General features: G+C 44.4%; 1 protein-coding gene across 1 annotated transcript in view; it reads right to left on the bottom strand.

Moving 5' to 3' along the window:
- Positions 1-7,379: 7,379 nt before the first annotated feature.
- GJC1 (gap junction protein gamma 1) overlaps positions 7,380-24,712 on the bottom strand; it is a 27,420-nt gene continuing 10,087 nt past the window's right edge. Inside the window, exons 2-3 of the mRNA XM_017876090.1 lie at positions 12,325-12,400; positions 7,380-10,183 (exon numbers count right to left, since the gene is read on the bottom strand). Coding sequence (XP_017731579.1) covers positions 8,973-10,163 — 1,191 coding nt within the window. The 5' untranslated portion in view covers positions 10,164-10,183; positions 12,325-12,400 and the 3' untranslated portion in view covers positions 7,380-8,972. The remainder of the gene's footprint in view (positions 10,184-12,324; positions 12,401-24,712) is intronic.

Consider the following 24,712-nt stretch of genomic DNA (forward strand, 5'->3'; position numbering starts at 1 on the left):
CAGCCTCCCGAGTAGCTGGGACTACAGGCGCCCGCCACCTCACCTGGCTAGTTTTTTGTATTTTTTAGTAGAGACAGGGTTTCACCATGTTAGCCAGGATGGTCTCGATCTCCTGACCTCGTGATCCGCCCGTCTCGGCCTCCCAAAGTGCTGGGATTACAGGCTTGAGCCACCGCGCCCGGCCCAATATTTTTTTTTTGAGATGGAGTCTCGCACTGTCCCCCAGGCTGGAGTGCAGTGGCACTATCTCCAGCTCACTGCAAGCTCCGCCTCCCGGTTCACGCCATTCTCCTGCCTTAGCCTCCTGAGTAGCTGGGACTACAGGTGCCCGCCACCGTGCCCGGCTAATTTTTTGTATTTTTAGTAGAGACGGGGTTTCACCATGGCCTCGGCCTCCCAAAGTGCTGGGATTACAGGCGTGAGCCACCGCGCCTGGCTAATAAAAGATTTTTTAAAAATGAATCGCCCAGATAACTTGTTCGTTCTGATTATTTAGGTCTGCAATGGATCTAAGGAATATACACACACACACACACACACACACACACATATAGAGAGAAAGAGAGAGACAGACAGACAGGGTCTTGCTCTCGCTCTGTCATCCAGGGTGGTGTGCAGTGGTGCAACCACGGCTCACTGCAGCCTCCACCTCGGCGGTCAACCGATCTTCCTGCCTCAGCCTCTCAAGGAGCTCAGACTACAGGTGAGTACTACCATGCCCGGCTAATTTTTTCCTTTTTTTGTACAGACAGGGTCTCACTATGTTGCCCAGACTAGGAATCTATATATCTATATCACTCTCTCTCTCTATATATATATATATGCATGTATACATAGTATTTAGAGACGGAGTCTTGCTCTGTTGTCCAGGCTGGAGTGCAGTGGCGCAATCTCGGCTCATTACAAGCTCCACCTCCCGGGTTCACGCCATTTTCCTGCCTCAGCCTCCCAAGTAGCTGGGACTACAGGTGCCCACCACCACGGCCGGCTAAATTTTTTGCATTTTTAGTAGAGATGGGGTTTCACTGTGTTAGCCAGGATGGTCTCGATCTCCTGAACTCGTGATCCGCCCGCCTCAGCCTAAGAATCTATATTTTAATAGCATTCCTGTTACTTCTAGCAAGTAGTCCAATGGTCCAATGGTTACATTTTGATAAAGTATTGTAATAGACAGATACAAGGTCCACCCAGCAAAGATGCCCCCAAACCCTTGTGAGTACCCGCTAACAGCTGCTTCTGGACCCTCCTCTTGCAAGAACAAAGCATACTGGATTGTATAGACCTGGATTCTGTTCCCAACTTTGGCTCTACTTCCATGTTCTTCATGCCCCTGTGTAACCTGCTTCCAGCGGGAGGTATCTAAAGGAAACAAACCCTAAAAGTATCATATAAGCCCTTAAAACCTTAAAAACAGTCTTCAAACTCTGTGTAGCAAAGAAAACATATTTGATGCCAATACCTTTTTCAGGTATTAGTCTCCGTACTGATGGCAAATCTGGCAAAGAATCTGCTTTCAAAACTAACAGATCCAGAGTGATTTAACTGCCCCAATAGCTTTCAAACAGCTCACAAGTTCATTACCAAATATGGTTGGCTGACCAGTTTACAATCTGTGCTGCTGAGGGTGAGCTATTCGTGACCTACCAGTCAGCTATCCCGTCTGAAGGAACAAGAGGGCATTGCTGTTTCCTTCTCAGGAGGTGGATTAGACTTTCCAATGACACTGCTGACTCTGCTGCCGCAAAGGGTCCCTTGCAGAAGGCACTCCAGGAAAGGCCTCCAGAACCGAGGGATGTCAAGGGTGCATTCCCAGCTTCTGAGCTTAGACCCCAGCCTCCCCCACCAGGCTACCTATATTCCCCAGATTGCGACGCCACAAATATGCTGACCTATTTAGCCACAGTAGTCCCAGAAGAGCTTCAAATCAGCTCTGAAAAAAGGCATCTTTTACGCCCAAACCTTTAGTTGGAAATTTCTCTGCTCAAGTATTCCCATCAAGATCAACTTACAGGTGAAATGTATGAGGAAGAGATTTTCATATTAGGTTTTCTGTGTATATCACTAATATATTCTGTGTATATCTTGGGTATTATTATTATTTTTGGGACGGAGTCTCGCTTTGTCGCCCAGGCTGGAGTGCAGTGGCCGGATCTCAGCTCATTTCAAGCTCTGCCTCCCGGGTTCACGCCATTCTCCTGCCTCACCCTCCCGAGTAGCTGGGACTACAGGCGCCCGCCACCTCGCCCGGCTAGTTTTTTGTATTTTTTTAGTAGAGACAGGGTTTCACCGTGTTAGCCAGGATGGTCTCGATCTCCTGACCTCGTGATCCACCCGTCTCGGCCTCCCAAAGTGCTGGGATTACAGGCTTGAGCCACTGCGCCCGGCCTATCTTGGGTATTATTTTATATGAATAGGGTAAAATCCTCAATATGACATTTCCTGGCAGCTGATTTTCAGTTGGTTTCGAATTCTGAGAAAGGAAGCACAAACCACAAAAGAATCTTCAAAACTGTATTTGGAATTGACAAATCTTCCTAGAGACAAGGCCCTGAGCACAGAGTCTGTCTCCACCATGAAAGTTTTACATAAGCTGTACAGAACAAAATTAGCAATGAGTGATCTTTGGCACTAGAACAGGTGATTCCTTAGCTGTTCATGCAATATCCAAACTGCACACCACATGACATTAGATTGCTGGTTAACCGTTTAATTTTACATTTAAATTATCTTAAAAGGCTGGAAGTCCTAGCTAAGTTTTCGATATCAATATGCTACCCACGTCATAACACTTAGTGCCTGAGGTAGAGATTTCTGTAAGATATTTTTAAAAACACAATTGAGAGTATAATACAGAAAAACATTTTAAATCTTGGAAGCATATAGCCTGGTTCAACAAGCCAACTCTGAAATGCAGAACTAGTACCTTTTTTTTTTGAGTCTCACTCCGTCACCCAAGCTGGAGTGCAGTGGTACAATCTCAGCTCACTGCAACCTCTACCTCCTGGATTCAAGAGATTCTCATCTCATGCCTTAGACTCCCAGTAGCTGGGATTACAGGCACGTGCCACCATACCTAATTTTTATATTTTTAGTAGAGACAGTTTTGCCACATTGGCCAGGCTGGTCTCGAACTCCTGACCTCATGTGATCCACCTGCCTTGGCCTCCCAAAGTGTTGGGATTACAGGCGTGAGCCACCACACCCAGCCAGAACTATTACTTCTTTTATCTCTGTAGAAACTGCACTGGTGCACTTCTTTCCTTTTTTTTGGCGACAGTCTTACTCTGTCGCCCAGGCTGGAGTGCAGTGGCACAATATTGGCTCACAGCAACCTCTGCCTTCTGGGTTCAAGGAATTCTCATGCCTCAACATCCCGAGTAGCTGGGATGTGCACCTCCATGACCAGCTAAATTCTGTATTTTTAGTAGAGGGGTTTTTACCATGTAGACCAGGCTTGTTTCAAACTCCTGACCTCTAGTGATCCACCCACCTCGGCCTCTCAAAGTGCTGGGATTACAGGCGTTAGCCACCACACCCAGCCGAGAACTTTCTTTTATTTGGACTCCTGGATTTTAGAATACCATGGTTTCTTTAAAAAAAAAAAAAAAAGTACGATTAACGCTGATTAATAACACAGGAACCAAACTCATTTAATATCATTATTAAAAACAGGCTGGGCACAGTGGCTCATGCCTGTAATCCCAGCACCTTGGGAGGCTGTGACGGGAGGATTGCTTGGGCCCAGGAGTTTGAGACCAGTCTTGGCAACATAGAGATCCCTGTCTCTACAAAGAATACAAAAATTAGCAAGGTGTGGTGGTGAGCACTTGCAGCCCAGCTACTTGGGAGGCTGAAGTGGGAGGACTACTTGAGCCCAGGAGGTCCAGGTTGTAGTGAGTTGATTGTGCCACTGCACTCCAGCCTAGGCAACAGATCTTTTCTCAAAACAAACCCCAAAAAACAAAACCAAACATCGATAGAACTACATAGGGACAACAGCAAATACAAATCTTTAAACTCTTCATGATGTGGTCGGAATGAGCACAATTATACAATTCAATAATTCCAACATTTGATGGTGACTATGAATTATTACATATTTATTACATATAGATGAGTTTAAATTTTATTTCCAAACTGCATGCAGGGACTTTATTTTTGAGAGAGAGTTTCACTCGTTGCCCAGGCTGGAGTGCAATGGCGCAATCTCGGCTCACTGCAACCTCCACCTCCTGGGATCGAGCGATTCTCGTCTCAGCCCTCTGAGTAGCTGGGATTACAGGCGCCCGCCACCACGCCCAGCTAATTTTTGGTATTTTTAGTAGAGATGGGGTTTCACCATGTTGGCCAGGCTGGTCTCAAACTCCTGACCTCAAGATCCGCCCGCCTTGGCCTCCCAAAGTGCTGGGATTACAGGCGTGAGCCACCACGCCTGGCCAAAACCTTTGATTTTTAAAAAGGCGTTTCTTGAAGTATCTTATTAAACATTTGATTTGAAGGAAACTGTGCATGTCTAACATTCTTGCCTTTTACAGAAAGCTGGCTAGCCAAAAACGTGTCAACTATTGATGTTATTTTTAGAAGTGGACTGTCTCTTAAATGAGACAGAAAGCATGAAGTATGGACTCGTACAAGCTGAACGAGTAAATCATGGGTGTAACTGATAACAAATTAAGTCCATTCTTGGTATAAACTGCTAAAGAGTGTTTCAGACCATCACTGATGTCTGCGATAAACAGCACCAAGCGTCACAGTCCAACTTTTTTTTTAAGCGCCAAGTTCAAACAAGTGACCAATAATAACGGTTGGTCCTTGAACACCTTTTACCAGAGGCCTTTTCTAACCACTTCGTAACACTTTTGAGAGGCTCCTGTAACTTGGAAAAGTAAAGTGATCTGCTTAATTTCGTATCATGAATAAATGAGTTAATAAAGTACCTAATACTGATTTTTTTCCCCTTTAAAGATACAGATGTCCTTCCAAAAAAAAAAAAACACACACATTATGTGGAAGTCCGAAACTGTGAGAATCATTCTGGATGGCAAAGTTCATTTGTATCAAGAGTAAATAATTCTATAGACATTAGTCAAGGAAAATCCCCAGAAAAACTGACTTCAAATGATGTAACATACTTATGGCTTTAAATGAACACATAAAGAAAACAGGCAAAACTAAATAAGCAAAAACAAAGCCACAAAATGAACATTAACATTTCTTTAGGGGAAAATGCTGTCTAAATTTCCTCAAGTTTGAATTAACCAAAAAAAAAAAAAAAGCCTATTTCTTTTACAAATCTCTTCTGAATAATGGGTTTTAAGAAGGGCAGGCCGGGCACGGTGGCTCATGCCTGTAATCCCAGCACTTTGGGAAGCTGAGGTGGGCAGATCACGAGGTCAGGAGTTCAAGACCAGCCTGGCCAACATGGTGAAGCCCTGTCTCTACTAAAAATACAAAAAAAATTAGCCGGGTATGGTGACGGTGCCTGTAATCCTAGCTGCTCGGGAGGCTGAGGCAGGAGAATCGCTTGAAACCAGGAGGTGGAGGTTGCAGTGAGCTGAAATCACACCATTGCATTCCAGCCTGGGCGACAAAAGCAAGACTCCGTCTTAAGAGAAAAATGAAGAGCAAAGGACACACCACATCTGCATAAATCAAAGTGTGTTAAGGAACATAATCATGTTGATTGTATCCTGATTCTAGCAGGTGAAGGACTAAGAACTCAACTTACATTTGGAGTAGAAGCAAGTGTCATGATGGAGCATGTCTTATATGGCAATTCAAAACAGTATGATTCTGATGGGGCGGGGAACTAAATGTTGGACAGGCTTTTTATACAAACCCCACCTGCATGTTTCAGAACAATATTCTTAGAGATTCAATGCAGACCCCACCAAAGGCTTAGGCAGACATCAATAGGCTCATTTTCTTTCTTTCTTTTTTTTTGAGACAGATTCACTCTGTCTTCCAGGGTGGAGTGAAATGGTGCGATCTCAGCTCACTGCAACCTATGCCTCCTGGGTTCAAGCAATTCTTCTGCCTCAACCTCCCAAGTAGGTGGGATTACAGGCGTCCACCCAGCACGCCTGGCTAATTTTTGTATTTTTAGTAGAGACGGAGTTTCACCATGTTGGCCAGTCTGGTCTTGAACTCCTGACTTCAGGTGATCCACCAGCCTGGGCCTCCTAAAATGCTGGGATTACAGGCATGAGCCACCACGCCTGGCCCATTTTCTTAATGTAAGTTCACAATATGTCATTAGGGGAAAATGACTTTGGCAAACTCATATGCTTCAAAGGCAGAAAGACATGTACTAAGAAGGCAGTTAGAGCTGGAAAATTCTTGACATAATTACAACTTCAGCAAGAGAATAAAAATAGATTTTAAAAGTGTGTGCATGTGGGGAGGTGACAGAATATCTTTATATGTACTTTAAGAAGCTGACGAGTTATCCAGACACAAAAGGTAACATTCTCATCAGAACAGGCCAAGATGAAACACCAGGGGCAGGCAGTCTTCATAGAAACTAAGTGGATGCTTCTGGCGCCAAATGTCTTTGCCTGGTTCTTCCTGGCATTTCTGCTTGACTCCTTCCCTCTGTATCATTCTCAAATCCCCAACCTTTCCACTGACAAAACCACTCTCTTCTCCCTCAGGCTCTGAATAGATAACACAAATGTATGGACACTTTTTGTCCTTCAATTAAAAAACCTGCTTGAAGCTTCATTGACGTAAGAATTAACTGGTAGTTCTTTATCTTACCTAGGCTTATTATGTATTCAAAATTTTGCCTGTTTTCTTGGAATTATATGAATTTCCTTATCAAGCATTTGATTTGAAGGAAGCTGTGTATGTCTATTAATTACCCATGATATACATGTGTATTACTTTCTGAAATTTCTCCTTCAGTCTCCCCTGAGTTTAATTTTGCTAAGATGTTTAGAGTTCCTGAGGTGCTTCTCTGGGCTAAAATTTAAAGTGTTTTTTTTTTTTTTTTTTTTTTTTTTTTTTTTTTAACGCAAATAAAAGTAATGAATGGCTAAAAGATAAGGCTAAATTTTCTAGGCTGGGCATGGTGGCTCATGCCTATAATACTAACACTTTGAGAGGCTGAGGCGGGAGGATCACTTGAACCCAAAAGTTCGAGACCAGCCTGGGCAACATAGTGAGACCTCATCTCTACAAAAAAAATTTTTTTTTAAATAATTAGCCAAGTATAGTGGCACATGCCTGTAGTCCCAGCTAATCAGTGGGCTGAGGTAGAATGATCGCTTGAGCCTGGGAGGCAGAGGCTGCAGTGAGCTGAGATCATGCTGCTGCACTCCAGCCTGAGTGAAAGAGGGAGACCTTGTCTCAAAAAAAATTTCCTTAAGTTTCTTTTCTTGGTGGGGGTAGGAATGCAATGGAGAAACAAAGAAAAACACTGCACAAAGGGTGCAGTGTTCTAGTGTTCATCTAAATAATGGAGAACTGGCATTTTACAATTAAGATATAAAAAATATTCATACTTTCAGAATTTCCAAGTCAGAGGTGGCTTACAATAGCTTTTGTTAGAAAAGGGTGAGACATACAAATAAAATGCTCCCTGGTGGAACAAAGGACCCTTTAAACCTTTACCAAGCTCTTTCTCAGAAGCTCACAAAATTTAAGACAATGAGAACATGATGAGAAAGCAAAGCTCTGCAACATAAGGTTGAAAATGACAATAAAAGACTGTGATAAAAGACTAGTGGGATGAACATGAATGCTTGTCAGTGACAAACACATTATGACAAGGAATAAATACTGCACTTCTCTTTAGGTCTATTTACAGACAGGACCCCATGACCTTTCAGGTATAAACCTCCACTGGTAGAAGATGTTTAATCACAAAAGTTCTATGGTAAATTATAAAAAATAAGCAATTTGGATTTAAGCCTTCTGCCATTTCCAATACAAGTAGCTTTCAGTATTCTTGGTTGACAAAGGAATGTTTGCATTTCTAATGTTAACAAAGAAAATATCCACCACTGGCTTCTTAACCAGAGGGAGAGAAGCGGGCAGGTTTCTGGATAGAGGTTTAAGGCAAATCAAACAGGTTCACAACTAAGCATCCTATTAGGGATTCTAGGCATGGCTTTGTTTTCTGAGGGACAGCTCCACATCATCTCTAGCCAAGTTTTCCACATTGCTAACAAACTGGGGACACATTTCTGTATCAGGCTTTTGAAAGAACTTTAAGTTATATATACACACTGTCAAAGCATATACTGGTGATGCCTGATATTTAAAGGAATCCTACAGTGAATCATTTATTTCCTTTGAAAATAAGGTTTTCAAAAACTGGCTACAACTCTGATTGCATGAATGAGATTCAAAGATTTCTCATGTAAAAGAAAGATCTCAACCTCCTTATACTGTGAACTTGCTTTCCAAGACTAAAAACTGGTGTCTCCTCTTCAGTCTCCTTACACATCTGAAATCATTCCTGCAATATGAGAGGCACTTTTATTAGGTGTAGCATCTATTAAAAACTCTAAAGCCAGGGTAGAATTTGCTGAACAAAGTAATAGCACTAGCCTAATAGGCATTACTTATAAGGACTTTTTCCCCTTTAATATAAAAGTATAACTACAGCAGTTCAATGTACAAATACAAAAAAAGTTCTCATACTAAAAAAAAAGTACCATAATACTGTACATACAAAAACTGTTCAACAAGAATGATTTAAGTATGTCTGTTCTTCTCCAGATCTGGAAGACACAAATGTAAAGTTCTGCAACTGTATTATTGCTAAGAACATGTGCCCGGGAACACTGTGTTTCCGTTTCTCCCTCTCAGCCCAGCCCCGCCTCCAGAGTCCCCTGAGCTTGGATCATGAGCCAACAGCATCCCTGAAGATAACCAGAGCCAAATGTTTACTCAATGGAAGTCATTATTCAGTGAGCTGCTGCTTACCATAACTATGAAAAGCACAGGTTTTAAGCCCGCCAGGATTAAATCCAGACGGAGGTCTTCCCATCCCCTGATTTGCTACTGGCAGTGCTTTTGTTGGACCCAGCTTTGGACCCCACTTTGGCCTTCTTCTCCCGGGGACCATGAGGGTTGTTTTGGTGACTGTAGGCCTGAATTGCCAGATCCAAGCGTTCCTGAGCCATCCTGATCTCCCGCTGCAGAGCCTCCAGGTCGGCTGGGAGGTTCTCTTCATGGCTGCCATACTGCTGTTCCTGGGCTGTGTTGGCCTTGTTTTGCTTGTAGGCGATCTTAGCATTGGACAGTTCGGTGTACTGGATTTGATCTGGTTTGACAGCAATGTTATAGCCAGGGGGAGCAGATGGTGTATTCCAAGTGAAAGGATAATTATAAGCACCCGGATCCTCAAGTTCCCTCCTTTTACTGTTTAGTGAGTCTCGAATGGTCCCAAACCCTAAATGAAGCATCTCCCAAATGTTAAGCAAGAGGCAAAGGCCTGTAACACCATACATTATCAGAAGGAAGATGGTCTTTTCAGTGGGTCTAGAAATAAAGCAGTCTATCTTATGAGGGCAAGGAAGTCTGCTGCACACATAAAACGGGTGGACTTGGAAGCCATATAGAAAATACTGGCCTATCAGAAAACCCACCTCAAACACGGTCCTTGCCAGCAACTGCAGCACATAGATTTTCATGAGCCCATCTTCCCGAATCCGCCGTCGGCCATCATGCTTAGGTTTGGGTTGGCTCTGCTCTTTATTTTCTTTATCACTTTCTAACTCCATCTCTGGATACATCATAGGATCCTCTTCGTTATCCTCCTCCGTTTCTTCCAGAGCCCGGTGTTGTTTCCAGCGCATTGCATAGGGCTTGCTCCGAGCCGCCTTCTTGTCTGCTTCACCGTGCTCCATTTTGGCAATCTTGTGGATAGCATAACCCAGGTACATCACAGAGGGAGTTGCCACCAGGATGATCTGGAACACCCAGAAGCGTACATGGGAGAGGGGTGCAAACGCATCATAGCAGACATTCTCGCAGCCCGGCTGTTCTGTGTTGCACACAAATTTGCTTTGCTCATCGTAATAGATGGATTCTCCTCCTACAGCTGTAAGGACGATCCGGAAGACAATCAGAACAGTGAGCCAGATCTTCCCCACAAATGTGGAATGGTTGTGAATCTCCTCTAGCAGGCGAGTCAGGAAGCTCCAACTCATGGTGATTGAATTGGTATGCCCTGATAACAAGTGGAAAAATACCAAAAGAAAATCAACAAATATTAAATCTTAATTTAATTATTAATTTATGATATCTCTAGGAACTACTACTTTGAATACTTGAAATCTAACTTCAAGGTTCACAGTGGAACAAATGTTAGAATAAACAGCATCTCGGTTGGGTGCGATGGCTCACGCCTGTAATCCCAGCTCTTTGGGAGGCCAAGGCAGGCAGATTACTTGAGGTCAGGAGTTAAAGACCAGCCTGGTCAACATGGTGAAACGCTGTCTCTATACAAATACAAAAACTACCCGGGCACGGTGGTGTGTGCCTGTAATCCCAGCTGCTCAGGAGGCTGAGGCAGGAAAATCGCTTGAACAGAGCAAGACTCCATCACAAAAAAAAAAGAATAAATAGCATCTCACTCTCCACTATCTTCAGGCAGGTCAATTCACCTCAGTCAACACCTGTTGGCCCTACAAGGTCCTAGAAAGTATGGATTGCTTTCATGTCTCCTCTGGTTTGAAAGGTAAACTTGTAGCTACTATTTATCGAGATGTATTTCTCAGACCTCGGTTCTTTTTTTTTTTTTTTTTTTTGAGACAGTTTCCCTCTTTCACCCAGGCTGCAATGCAGTGGTGTGATCTTGGCTCACTGCAACCTCTGCCTCCTGTGCTCAAGTGATTCTTGTGCCTCAGCCTCCGAGTAGCTGGGATTACAGGCATGCACTACCATTTTTGTATTTTTAGTAGAGATGAGGTTTCACCATGTTGGCCAGGCTGGTCTTGAACTCCTGACCACAGGTGATCCTCCTGCCTTGGCCTCTCAAAGTGCTGGGATTACAGGTGTGAGCCACCATGCCCGGCCATACCCAGGTTCTTTTTTTTTTTTGAGACAGAGTCTCGCGCTGTCGCCCGGGCTGGAGTACAGTGGCCGGATCTCNCAACCTCTGCCTCCTGTGCTCAAGTGATTCTTGTGCCTCAGCCTCCGAGTAGCTGGGATTACAGGCATGCACTACCATTTTTGTATTTTTAGTAGAGATGAGGTTTCACCATGTTGGCCAGGCTGGTCTTGAACTCCTGACCACAGGTGATCCTCCTGCCTTGGCCTCTCAAAGTGCTGGGATTACAGGTGTGAGCCACCATGCCCGGCCATACCCAGGTTCTTTTTTTTTTTTGAGACAGAGTCTCGCGCTGTCGCCCGGGCTGGAGTACAGTGGCCGGATCTCAGCTCACTGCAAGTTCCGCCTCCCAGGTTTACGCCATTCTCCTGCCTCAGCCTCCGGAGTAGCTGGGACTACAGGCGCCCGCCACCTCGCCCGGCTAATTTTTTTGTATTTTAGTAGAGATGCGGTTTCACCGTGTTAGCCAGGATGGTCTCGATCTCCTGACCTCATGATCCGCCCGTCTCGGCCTCCCAAAGTGCTGGGATTACAGGCTTGAGCCACCGCGCCTGGCCCATACCCAGGTTCTTTACACACACTATTATTTCATGAGACCTTCAGAATTTTGTGAGATAGAGATTAAAAAAACACACAGGTATAGTTATTCAGTCCCATCACAGAAAACCACCACAGAGAACATAAAGAGGACACCTCGGCTAGACTCCACTGTGAAGGGGTGACTTATTAGGAAACTTAAATTTTAGACAAGTGCTAAAAGGGATTAAGAAGATGGTACAGCTACAAACTGCTGGCAATCATTAAGAACTAAAAAGACGAAGGGAACTAGGAAGATCTTCCCTAGCTAGGCTGTACAGCATACCAGATTTTGGTTTCACTTAGAAGCCCACAGCGAATGGTCTTGCAATAAATATTATACCCCTTTACTATATAACAGAATCTACAAATTATACTTCTGTACCTTACTTATGGTAGACATTAAAAAATGATTGCTAAACTGAATTGTGAGGACATTAAATCCTATCAACAGCAAATCCACTTAAAATACCATTTTAAAGGATAGTTTCTTTCTGAGATTCCCAGATCTACATCCAGGATCCAGGTAAAAAACACCTAAATGAGGTAATATATGGGAAATCCCCAACAGAACCCCAACACAAAGTAGACTTAACTTTTAACTTGTCTTCCTCCCTCTGCCAGTTTACTTCTGCAGATTACAGATGATTTGTCAGCACCACCTAAGTTTAAATACACTTTACCTGTTGTCCAGAGCTTCTGTTACCCAAACTTTTCTTAGAGAAATGATGTTTTGATTGCAATTTTTCCAGATTCCCTCTGGAAAGGAAAAAGAATAGAGCAGGTCATAAGCTTCCTGCCACAGAAAACAATGAATCACTAAAATGTTATTTTCAGAAAGAAACAAAGTTTTCTATGTACCATAAAAATCAATGAGATAAGATGGAAACAGGCTTCAGTTTGAATACCAGTTTTCTCCTCCCCATACAGGTGGCAGGAGAAACTATGTAACAGGTGACCTAAAGATCTTAAGTCACCAGTCTAAGAATATACGACAGGAAGATGAGTCAGTAATAAAAGCATGAAGCAGATGAACTCTGGCACCTATAAGAAAAAGCCAAAGCAGAAGAATTGCAGCAAATTGAAAGTGGGTCACTAAAGGTCTTGCAAAAACCTTCACCCCGTCTGCTCTATTCCCTGAAGCAGCCAATACACCTCTCAGGGGGATTTGAGCAGCTAACCAGGAGCAAGCTGTTTAGCCAAAACACCCAACAGCTGGCTCTCAAACACAGGAACACCCGTCTCCATAGGAGGTGATTTACAGATACAACTGCTCACAAAAAGTCACAGAAAGAAAACACCTGTATCTGTACTGGATTAAACAGCAAAACAGAAAAGTTTCCAAGATGAATTATGCTCATTATCAAGCTCTGGCAACTCTGCATACCTCTGGCCAAATGTCATCCGTAAGGAGCCCGCATTTAGAAAATAAATTTAAAACAATTCCTGAATGTTATGTGTTTATAGTAAATTAAAAGGGTGCTTTGTTTTGTTGTTTAAAGATACAGGGAAAAAAAACTGGAACAATTTCCGAAGGACCAATGGGGGAAAAAAAGTGCAGGCATGAAGCTGCATAAAGATTTGCATATAAGCCTGGGCAATATAGTGTGACCCTATCTTCCAAATTTAAAAAAAATTAGCTGGGTGTGGTGGCAGTGGTGGCCAATGCAGTCCAACCTGGTAGACAGAACAACACCCTCTTACACACACACACAAACACACACACACGCACACACAGACACACATGGCCCAGCACAGTGGCTCAAGTCTGTAATCCCAGGATTTTGGGAGGCCAAGGTGGGGGGATCACTTGAGTTCAGGAGTTTGAGACCAGCCTGGGTAACATGTGAAACCCAGTCTTCACCAAACAACAATAATAACAACAAAATCCCCCCAAATTAGCATGGTGATGAACACCTGTGGTCCCAGCTACTCAGGAGGCTCAAGTGAAAGAATCACTTGAGCCCGAGAGGTAGAGGTTGCAGTGACTTGTGATCGTGCCACTGCACTCCAGCCTAGGTGACAGCAAAACCTCAAAAAACAAAGAAGCAAAAAGATTTACATATGAAGAATCCAGGCCAGGCGTGGTGGCTCATGCCTGTAATCCCAGCACTTTAGGAAGCCGAGGTGGGTGGATCACCTCAAGTCGGGAGTTCGAGACCAGCCTGACCAACAAGGAGAAACCTTGTCTCTACTAACTAAAAATACAAAATTAGCCAGGTGTGGTGGTACATGCCTGTAATCCCAGCTATTTGGGAGGCTGAGGGAGGAGAATCGCTTGAACCTGGGAGGTGGAGGTGGCAGTGAGCTGAGATTGCGCCATTGCCCTCCAGCCTGGGCAACAAGAGCAAAACTCCATCTCAAAACAAACAAAAGAATCCAGCTGAGCATGGTGGCTCACACCTGTAATCTCAGCACTTTGAAAGGCTGAGGAAGGAGGATCACTTGAAACTGGGAGCTCAAGACTGCAATGAGCTATGATCATACGACTGCACTCCTGCCTGGGCGAAAGAGGGAGACTCTAACACAATAGAATTTCCAGTACAGCTCCCATTTCTAGCCCTGTTTCCCAACTGAGCTCACAGCCTCTTTTCTCATTGAATACACAAGTTATAGAACCTCAAAACAAGAAGTAAATAATATAAAATCTTTAAATGGTGATTTAAGCCAGGTTTCCAACATAGAACTCCATGATTCTCATCCACAAATTCTCTGCAGACTCAGATTTTCCTTAAAGCCTAAAATTTCTATTTGTTCCAATAAGCCAAAATTATGAAAATACAATTAGTTAGAACTAATTCATCTGTTATATCTCCATCCACAAAAAAAAAAAATTGTTTTTTTTTTTTTTTTTTTTTTTTTTTGAGGTGGAGTCTCGCTCTGTCGCCCGGGCTAGAGTGCAGTGGCCGGATCTCAGCTCACTGCAAGCTCTGCCTCCCGGGTTCACGCCATTCTCCTGCCTCAGCCTCCCGAGTAGCTGGGACTATAGGCGCCCGCCATCTCGCCCGGCTGTTTTTTTGTATTTTTTAGTAGAGACGGGGTTGCACTGTGTTAGCCAGGATGGTCTCGATCTGCTGACCTCGTGATCCACCCGTCTCGGCCTCCCAAAGTGCTGGGATTACAGGCTTGAGCCACCGCGCCCGGCCGATAAATGTGTTTTTTGAGACAGAGTCTCGCTTTGTCAGCCAGGCTAGAGTGCAGTGGCACGATCTCGGCTCACTGCAAGCTCCGCCTCCCAGGTTCATGCCATTCTCCTGCCTCAGCATCCCGAGTAGCTGGGACTACAGGGGCCCGCCACCACACCCGGCTAAATTTTTTGTATTTTTTAGTAGAAACTGGGTTTCATCGTGTTAGCCAGGATGGTCTCGATCTCCTGACTTCATGATCCACCTGCCTTGGAACTCACTGCAACCTCCACCTCCCAAAGTGCTGGGATCACAGGTGTGAGCCACCACACCGGGCTGATTTTTGTATTTTTAGCAGAGATGGGGTTTTCACCATGTTGGCCAGGCTGGTCTTGAACTCCTGACTTCAGGTAATCCACCTGCCTCAGCCTCCCAAAGTGCTGGGATTACAGGCATGAGTCACCGCACCTGGCCTTTTTTTTTTTTTTTTTGAGACAAAGTCTCTTTGTTATCCAGGCTGGAGTGCAGTGACACGATCTCAGCTCACTGCAGCCTCAACCTCCCCAGGTTCGGGTGATCCTCTCACCCGAGCCTCCCAAATACCTGAGACCACAGTTGCACGCTACCATGCCTGGCTAATTTTTGTATTTTTTGTAGAGAAGAGGTTTTGCCACGTTACCCAGGCTGGTTCTGAACTCCTGGGCTCAAGTGATCTGCCTGCCTCGGCCTTCCAAAGTACTAGGATTACAAGCATGAGCCACTGTGCCCGGTCTCTTTCTCTTAATATAACTCTGTGGGGAAAAAAATAGGCCGGGCGCGCTGGCTCACACCTGTAATCCCAGCACCTTGGGAGGCTGAGGCGGGTGGATCACCTGAGGTCGCGAGTTTGAGACTGGCCTGGCTAACATGGTGAAACCCTGTCTCTACTAAAAACACAAAATTAGTCAGGTGTGGTGGCGCGTGCCCGTAATCCCAGCTACTCAGGAGAATGAGGCAGGAGAATGGCTTGTACCCGGGAGGTGGATGTTGCAGCGAGCCAAGATCGTGCCATTGCACTCCACCCTGGGAAAGAGCAAAACTCCATCTCAAAAAAAAAAGAAAAAAAAAAAACCTGGCTGGGCGCGGTGGCTCACGCCTGTAATCCCAGCACTTCGGGAGGCTGAGGCAGATGGATCACCAGGTCAGGATACCGAGACCATCCTGGCCAACATGGTGAAACCGTGTCTCTACTAAAAACACAAAAAAATTAGCCGGGTATGGTGGCACACACCTGTAGTCCCAGCTACTCAGGAGGCTGAGGCAGGAGAACGGCTTGAACTGGGTGGGGAGGCAGAGGTTGCAGTGAGTCGAGACTGCGCCACTGCACTCCAGCCTGGCAACAGAGCAAGACTCTGTCTCAAAAAACAAAACAAAACAAAACAAAACAAAACACCCATAACATTAAAACCCATGTATGCCTATTGCTCCATTATTGAAACGCTAAGCATGTGGGAGTTATTTATATCCTACTTCTCAAGATCATTGCCAAGGTCTGATTTTTTCAAATTCAAAAAATTGCAATCTCAGACATAAATGGGTTAAAAGAAACAAACACACAAAAAACCCCATAATCACAGCTACTTACAAATGTTTTGGTTTTCCTTGTGTCCTTCTAGTCTTTATCTAAATGAATACTCTTTCCAAATAACACTAATTTACAAAGGGATCTAGTAGCAAAAATGAACTTTTTTTTTTTTTTTTGGAGACAGAGTCTGGCCACACATGTAAATTGAAAAATCACACCTATACATTTGGCAAAATTTTGATGTAATTTTGGACTCTGGCGTGTCAAAAATTCATTGTGGATCTTGGACAATCTTTCTAATTAAAATGTTTTTTAAATAATTCTCATGTCTGCCATGGATACGGTGGGTCACGCCTATAATCCGCAACACTTTGGGAGGCTGAGCAGGCAAATCGAGGTCAGGAGATTAAGACCATCCTGGCCAACATGGTGCAAACCCTCGTCTTACTAAAAATACAAAAATTAGCTTGGGTGTAGGTGGCAACTTGCCTGTAATCCGCTACTCAGGGGCTGGGCAGTGAGAATCCACTTGGAACCCAGGGGTGTATGGTTGCAGTGAGCTGAGATTGCACCACTGCACTCCAGCCTGGCCAATAGAGCAAGACTCGCGTACTTATATATAGATAATAATAATAATAATTCTCATGTCAAAAAAAGAAGTAATAGGCTACCTGATATGCCAGGTGCAGTGGCTCACGCCTGTAATCCCAGCACTTTGGGAGGCTGAGGCCGGACAACCACTTGAGGCCAGTTCAAGGCCAGCCTAAGCAACATGGTGAGACTCCACCTCTACAAAATATACGAAAATTAGCCAGGTATGGTGGTGCACACCTGTAGTCCCAGCTACTCAGGAGGCTGAGGTGGGAGGATTGCTTGAGCCCAGGAGGTCAAGGCTATTGACTCTGTCGCCCAGGCTGGAGTGCAGTGGCACGATCTCGGCTCACTGCAAGCTCCACCTCGCAGGTTCACGCCATTCTCCTGCCTCAGCCTCCTGAGTAGCTGGGACTAGAGGTGCCCACCACCACGCCCGGCTAATTTTTTGTATTTTTAGTAGAGACGGGGTTTCACAGTGTTAGCCAGGTTGGTCTTGATCTTCTGACCTCGTGATCTGCCCGCCTTGGCCTTCCAAAGTGCTGGGATTACAGGCATGAGTCACCATGCCCGGCTTTCTCTTTATTTTAAATTGAGACAGAGTTTCACGGTCGCCCAGGCTGGAGTCCTGTGGCACAATTTCAGCTCACTGCACCCTCCACCTCCCAGGTTCACACCATTCTCCTGCCTCAGCCTCCCGAGGAGCTGGGACTATAGGCATGTGCAACCACACCCAGCTAATTTTTGGTATTTTTAGTAGAGACAGAGTTTCACCATGTTAGCCAGGATGGTCTCCATCTCCTGACCTCATGTTCTGCCTGCCTCAGCCTCCCAAAGTGCTGGGATTACAGGCGTGAGCCACCATGCCCAGCCAAACTTCTCTTACACTTGTTTACTATTTGTATTTCTTTTTGTGTAAATATGTTTACCAACTTAACTCCAACATCTCACAAAATGGGTGATGAGCAACTAACCTTCCTTCCTTCTCCTTTCCTCCCTTTCTTTTGTTTTTTGAGACAAGAGTCTCTCTCTGTTGCCTAGGCTGGAGCACAGTACCACGATCTCAGCTGACTGCAGCTCTGTCTCCTGGGTTCAAGCAATTCTCCTGTCTTAGCCTCCCAAGTAGCTGGGACTACAGACGCACACCACCATGCCCAGCTAATTTTTGTATTTTTAGCAGAGACGGGGTTTCACCCCGTTGGCCAGTCTGGTCTTGAACTCCTGACCTCAGGAGATCCGCCCGCCTCTGCCTCCCAAAGTGCTGGGATTACAGGTGTGAGTCACTGCACCCGGCCACAATTGTCTTTCTAAAATAAAGAACCATGGGCTTCTTAAAATGAATGGCAGTATCACCACTGTTTTATCTATCGAGTCAGTAAGTTTTCTTTGATACTCTTCCTTTTCCTCTCCTTCCAAGTTACTTTTTTTTCTTTTTTTTTTTTTGAGACAAGAGTCTCTCTCTGTCGCCCAGGCTGGAGCGCAGTACTGCGATCGCTGTAGCCTTCATCTCCTGGGTTCAAGCAATTCTCCTGCCTCAGCCTCCCGAGTAGCTGGGACTAAAGGTGCACACCACCATGCCCAACCAATTTTTGTATTTTTAGGAGAGATGGGGTTTCACCATGTTGGCCAGCCTGGTCTCCAACTCCTGACCTCAGGTGATTCACCCATCTCGGCCTCCCAAAGTGCTGGGATTACAGGCGTGAGTCACCATGCCTGGCCACAAGTTACCCATTCTTACTCTCAATGAAATGTCAAATAATTCCTGGGGGATGACTGTGGTCTGGGAAACATTTTGAAAACATTAGTCCTCATTTCTGTAATGGGTCACTCATTCTCTAGGCAAGCCCCCTCCCCAGCAGCTATGTATTAACAAAGCATTAAGGATTGGCTTACAATGTTACAGAGTACAATACTCCACCAGAGAAATTAAGATCATTTCAAGAAGTAGAAGGCAGGTTCTGGAATTAACATTTCTAAGTATGTCACTACCAATTGTGGTCTCACTGTGAAGAAAAGCGGGTTCTTGCTCCACTGAAGTTTCCTTTCTCCTGAACATTATTATTATTATTATTATTTGAGACAGAGTCTTGCTCTGTCTCCCAGGCTGGAGTGCGGTGGCATGATCTCAGCTCACTGCAAGCTCTGCCTCCCGGGTTCAGGCCATTCTCCTGCCTCAGCCTCCCGAGTAGCTGGGACTACAGGCGCCCGCCACCACGCCCGGCTAATTTTTTTATTTTTAGTGGAGACGTGGCCTCACCATGTTAGCCAGGATGGTCTCAAACTCCTGACCTTAGGTGATCCACCCGCCTTGGCCTCCCAAAGTGCTAGGATTACAGGCGTGAGCCACCACGCCCGGCCCTGAACCATTATTTTATCTATTTTTTTCTTGAATGGCTTCTTAAATTATTTTTTTAAAGAATGCTGCAATTCATAGAAGCCCATAATTCAAAAGGATTCACTCACTCACACACAAAAAACCCTGGAGATCTGCAGAGGGGCCCCTCAGTCTTCAGAACTGATCAGTGCACAAGTGAGGAAATGGTCTACACAAGGGACCTGAACAGGTGCCTAAAATTCAGGACATAGGGCCAGGAGCGATGGCTCATGCCTATAATCCTAGCACTTTGGGAGGCCAAGGCAGGTGGATCACCTAAGGTCAGGAGTTTGAGACCAACCTGGCCAACATGGCGAAACCCTATCTCTACTAAAAATACAAAAATTAGCCGGGTGTGGAGGCATGTGCCTGTAATCCCAGCTACTTGGAGCCTGAGGCAGGAGAATCACTTGATCCCGGGGGGCAGAGGTTGCAGTTAGCCAAGATGGTGCCACTTCACTCAAGCATGGGTGAAAGAGCAAGACTCGGTCTCAGGAAAAAAAAAAAATTTTTTTTTTTTCAGGACATGTCTTTTCTGGCTTCCCTGCTTCTGAAAACAAACTCGGTTATAGTGTCAGGGCTGAGAGTCTGAGATTCAGCTGTGAATGGCTCTTATGAATAAAAAATCATTTCTCCATACTCCATCTACAAATAGAAAATGACATGGTAGCACAAGTCAAGTGGTGGAGATGGGTAGAGGCCAAATATCTCAATGTCTTTTGCTAATTAGTAAAGCCCCAATTTTTCATTATTTTTTTGAGACTGGGTCTCGCCGTCACCCAGGTTGGAGTGCAGTGGCGTGATCTCGGCTCACTGCAACCTCCACCTCTTGGGTTCAAATGATTCTCCTGCCTCAGCCTCCTAAGTAGCTGGGATCCAACTGATTTATATGTACTTTTATACTTAATATCTTCGTGAATACATCCTAAATGCCTTGTCAACTCAAGTTGAGTTTATATCTATAAATTCTAGGAGGTGGTATTATTAAGTCACAGGCAATGTAAATCTGCATGGTTTTTGCTTTGTACTGTCATTTGATTTTCAAAAAAGGCATTAGTAATTTACAGTGCCTGGCAATGAATGTATACTTAAAACAACTTCACCTCCACCTCTTCAGCACTGGCATTATGCTCCTTTACTAGATGCAAAATGGCATTTCAAAATCATGTCAATTGTATGTTTCTAAGACAGTAGGATACATTCCCCCTCATATATCCAACCTCTTTGTGGGTTATTTCCATCCTTTTACCTATTTGTCTACAGAAGGTACTCTTGATATAGTATAGGCATTGATTATTTGACATTTAATATAAACATCTCAGTTTATTTTACTGACTTCCTTCAAATTTTATTTTTTTATAGAATCGTATCAATTCTTTAAAAAATTAGAAGGTTGAAAAAGTTTTTTTCTAAAGTGGCTTCTATTTTTTAAAAAGAATACTGCAATTCATGGTAGCCCATAATTCAAAAGGATTCACTCACACAAAGAAAACCTAAACACTGAAGAAAATCATGTTTGCTTACATAACATTTATTAGAAATCAAATGTGCTATTTTTAGTCTATTTTCCAAATAACTTCAACACAAATCTACCTTGTCTTACACTAGAAAAACAGAATTTAAAAAATGGGCTGGCATCAACATGGTAATAAATTATGTAATTCTCTCTCAAATTCTTATCTCAAGAGTTTTCTATAGGTTATATCCAAACAGAATCAAATTAACTAACCGCGTTTTTCTGTAAAACAGAATTCATAGTTTTGTTTTTTGTTTTCTGAGACAGAGTGTCGCTCTGTCACCCAGGCTGGAGTACAATGGCGAAGTCTCAGCTCACTGCAACCTCTGCCTCCTGGGTTCAAGCAATTCTCCTGCCTCAGCCTCCCGAGTAGCTGGGATTACAGGCTCTTGCCACCACGCCTAGCTAATTTTTCTATTTTTAGTAGACATAGGGTTTTACCATGTTATCCAGGCCAGTCTCGAATTCCTGACCTCAACTGATCCCTCTGCCTCAGCCTCCCAAAGTGCTAGGATTATAGACGTGAGCCACCACGCCCAGCCAAATTCATAGGATTTTTGAAGATCAAATGTAATGAACACTATTTGAATTATTTCAGCAGGTAGATTCTAATATTAAACTCATTTCAAAGATAAGGAAATTAGGTTTAAAATTTTATAATTTGCCGGCCAGGCACAGTGGCTCATGCCTATAATCCCAGCACTTTGGGAAGCCGAGGCGTGCGGATCACCTGAAGTCAGGAGTTCAAGACCAGCCTGACCAAGACGGAGAAACTTGCCTCTACTAAAAATACAAAATTAGCCAGGCGTGGTGGTGTATGCCTGTAGTCCCAGCTACTTGAGATGCTGAGGCAGGAGAATCGCTTGAACCAGGAAGTCGGAGGTTGCAGTGAGCTAAGATCTTACCACAGCACTCTAGCCTGATGACAGAGCAGGACTCCATCTCAGAAAGAAAGAAAGAAAAAACTTTGGCCGGGCGTGGTGGCTCAAGCCTGTAATCCCAGTACTTTGGGAGACCAAGACAGGCGGATCATGAGGTCAGGAGATCGAGACCATCCTGGCTAACATGGTGAAACCCCATCTCTACTAAAAAATACAAAAAACTAGCCGGGCGAGGTGGTGGGTGCCTGTAGTCCCAGCTACTCGGGAGGCTGAGGCAGGAAAATGGCGTAAACCCGGGAGGCGGAGCTTGCAGTGAGCTGAGATCCCGCCACTGCACTCCAGCCTGGGGACAGAGCGAGACTCTGTCTCAAAAAAAAAAAAAAACCACTTTATAATTTGCCAACCAGGCGCAGTGGTTCACGTCTGCAATCCTAGCGCTTTGGGAAGCCGAGGCGGGCGGATCACCTGAAGTCAGGAGTTCAAGACCAGCCTGACCAAGATGGAGAAATCCTATCTACTAAAAATACAAAATTAGCCAGGCGTGATGGTGCAGGCATGTAATCCTAGCTACTCGGGAGGCTGAGGCAGGAGAATCGCTTGAACCCATGAGGCGGAGGTTGCGGTGAGCCAAGATCATGCCATTGCACCCCAGCCTGGGCAACAAGAGCGAAACTCCATCTCAAAAAAAACCAAAAAACTTTATTATTTGCCTAAAATCATCTATTTATTAAGTAATGAAGCCAGAATTTGAAGTCAGGCAGTCTTGCACTAGAGTTTGGGCTCTTTCTTGACCACTCACTAGTAAAGAATTACATTACAGATGGAATTATGTACAGGTTCTATGTGACCCTAATCCCAATCTTTAGGATCAGAGCTGTGAAAGAAACATACAAGGCTGGGCACGGGGCTCACGCCTGTAATCCCAGTACTTTGGGAGGCCGAGGTGGGTGGATCACCTGAAATCAGGAGTTTGAGACCAGCCTGGCCACCATGGTAAAACCCTGTCTCTACTAAAAATACAAAAATTAGCTGGGCGTGGTGTCAGGCACCTATAATCCCAGCTACTCAGGAGGCTGAGGCTGAGAATGGAGAATCGCTTGAACCCGGGATGTGGTGGTTGCAGTGAGCCAAGATCACGCCATTGCACTCCAGCCTGGGCAACAAGAGTGAAACTCTGTCTCCAAAAAAAAAAAAAAAAAAAAAAAAAAGAAACGCACAACCACCAGAAAGAAAATAAATTTCAGAGTTTAAGATCTTAAAATGTAAAATGGAATGAAGGTTTAAAAGTGAAATAAAACAAGCTTTCTTCATAGCTGGGGAGGAAGGAATAAATGGTATCTTTGACAAAAATGATTTAATTAAGAAGGATAATTTATTTGGGCACTGAGAATAGGAAGATCACAAAACCACTATTAATTTAAAAAATCACTTTTAAGTGTATCTTTGGAAAAGTCTCTAAGTCTCACGTTTTTAAAAAAAAAAAAAAAAAAGCCAGGCACGGTGGCTCACATCTGTAATCACAGCACTTTGGGAGGCTGAGGCAGGCGGATCACGAGGTCAGGAGTTCAGACCAGCCTGGCCAACATGGTGAAATCCAGTCCCTACTAAAAATACAAAAATTAGCCAGGCCTGGTGGCAGGCGCCTGTAATCCCAGCTACTCGGGAGGCTGAGGCAGGAGAATTGCTTCAACCCGAAAGGCGGAGGTTGCAGTAAGCCAAGATCATACCACTGCACTCCAGCCTGGGCAATAAAGCAAAAGAGCAAAACTCCATCTGGGGGTGTGGGGCGGGAAGAAGCTGGCTGGGAGTGATGGCTTACTCCTGTAATACCAGCACTTTGGGAGGCTGAGATGGGCGGAACACTTCAGCTCAGGAGTTCAAGACCAGCCTGGACAACATGGCGAGACCCTGTCTCTATTTAAAAAAAGAAAACAAAAAACAAAACCTCTCAAGTTTTCAAATCAAGCACTAAAACCCCCCATTAACTTGCGTCCTGTTTTTATTATTTTACTGTGGTAGAATACACATAAAATGTACTATCTTATTAAGTGTACACTTGAAGTATTAAATACATTCATAGCATTATCAACCATCACCACTACCTCCAGAATTTTTTTCATCTTGTAAAACTGAAACTCTAGACCCAGAAACAGTAAATCCCCATTTCCCCTTCTCCCAGCCCCTGGCAATCACCATTCTATTTTCTCTATGGTTTTGACTACCTAATTATCTCATATAAATGGAATTACGTATTTCTCTTTTTGTGTCTGGCTTATTTCACTCGGCATAATGTGTTCAAGGTTTATCTACATTATAGCACGTGTCAGAATTTCCTTCCTTCGGCCGGGCGCGGTGGCTCATGCCTGTAATCCCAGCACTTTGGGAGGCTGAGGCAGGCAGATCACGAGGTCAGGAGATCGAGACCATCCTGGCTAACACAGTGAAACTCCCTCTCTACTAAAAATACAAAAAATTAGCCGGGTGCAGTGGCGGGCGCCTGTAGTCCCAGCTACTCAGGAGGCAGAGCTTGCAGTGAGCCGAGATCATGCCACTGCACTCCAGCCTGAGTGACAGAGAGAGACTCCGTCTTAAAAAAATTAAAAAAAAGAATTTCCTTCCTTTTTAAGGCTGAATAAATATTCCATAGTATGTACATACCATGTTTTGTTTATCCATTCATCTGTTGACAGACACCTGGGTTGTCTACAGATCTGGCCACTGTGAATAATGCTGTTATGAACATAGGTGTACAAATTACTCTTTTTTTTTTTTTTTTTGAGGCAGAATCTCGCCTCGTCACCTAGGCTGTAGTGCAGTGGCATGATCTCAGCTCAGTGCAGCCTCTGCCTCTCAGCTCAGTGCAGCCTCTGCCTCTCAGGTTCAAGTGATTCTCCTGCCTCAGCCTCCCAAGTAGCCAGGATTATAGGTGTGCACCACCATACCTGGCTAATCATTCAGTTCTTTTGTTTTAACATTCAAAAGTGGAATTGCTCCATCATATGGTAATTTTTTTTTTTTTT

This window comes from Rhinopithecus bieti, unplaced genomic scaffold (genome assembly GCF_001698545.2).
Source record: "Rhinopithecus bieti isolate Rb0 unplaced genomic scaffold, ASM169854v2 scaffold_10088, whole genome shotgun sequence".
In the NCBI taxonomy this organism is placed as follows: domain Eukaryota; kingdom Metazoa; phylum Chordata; class Mammalia; order Primates; family Cercopithecidae; genus Rhinopithecus; species Rhinopithecus bieti.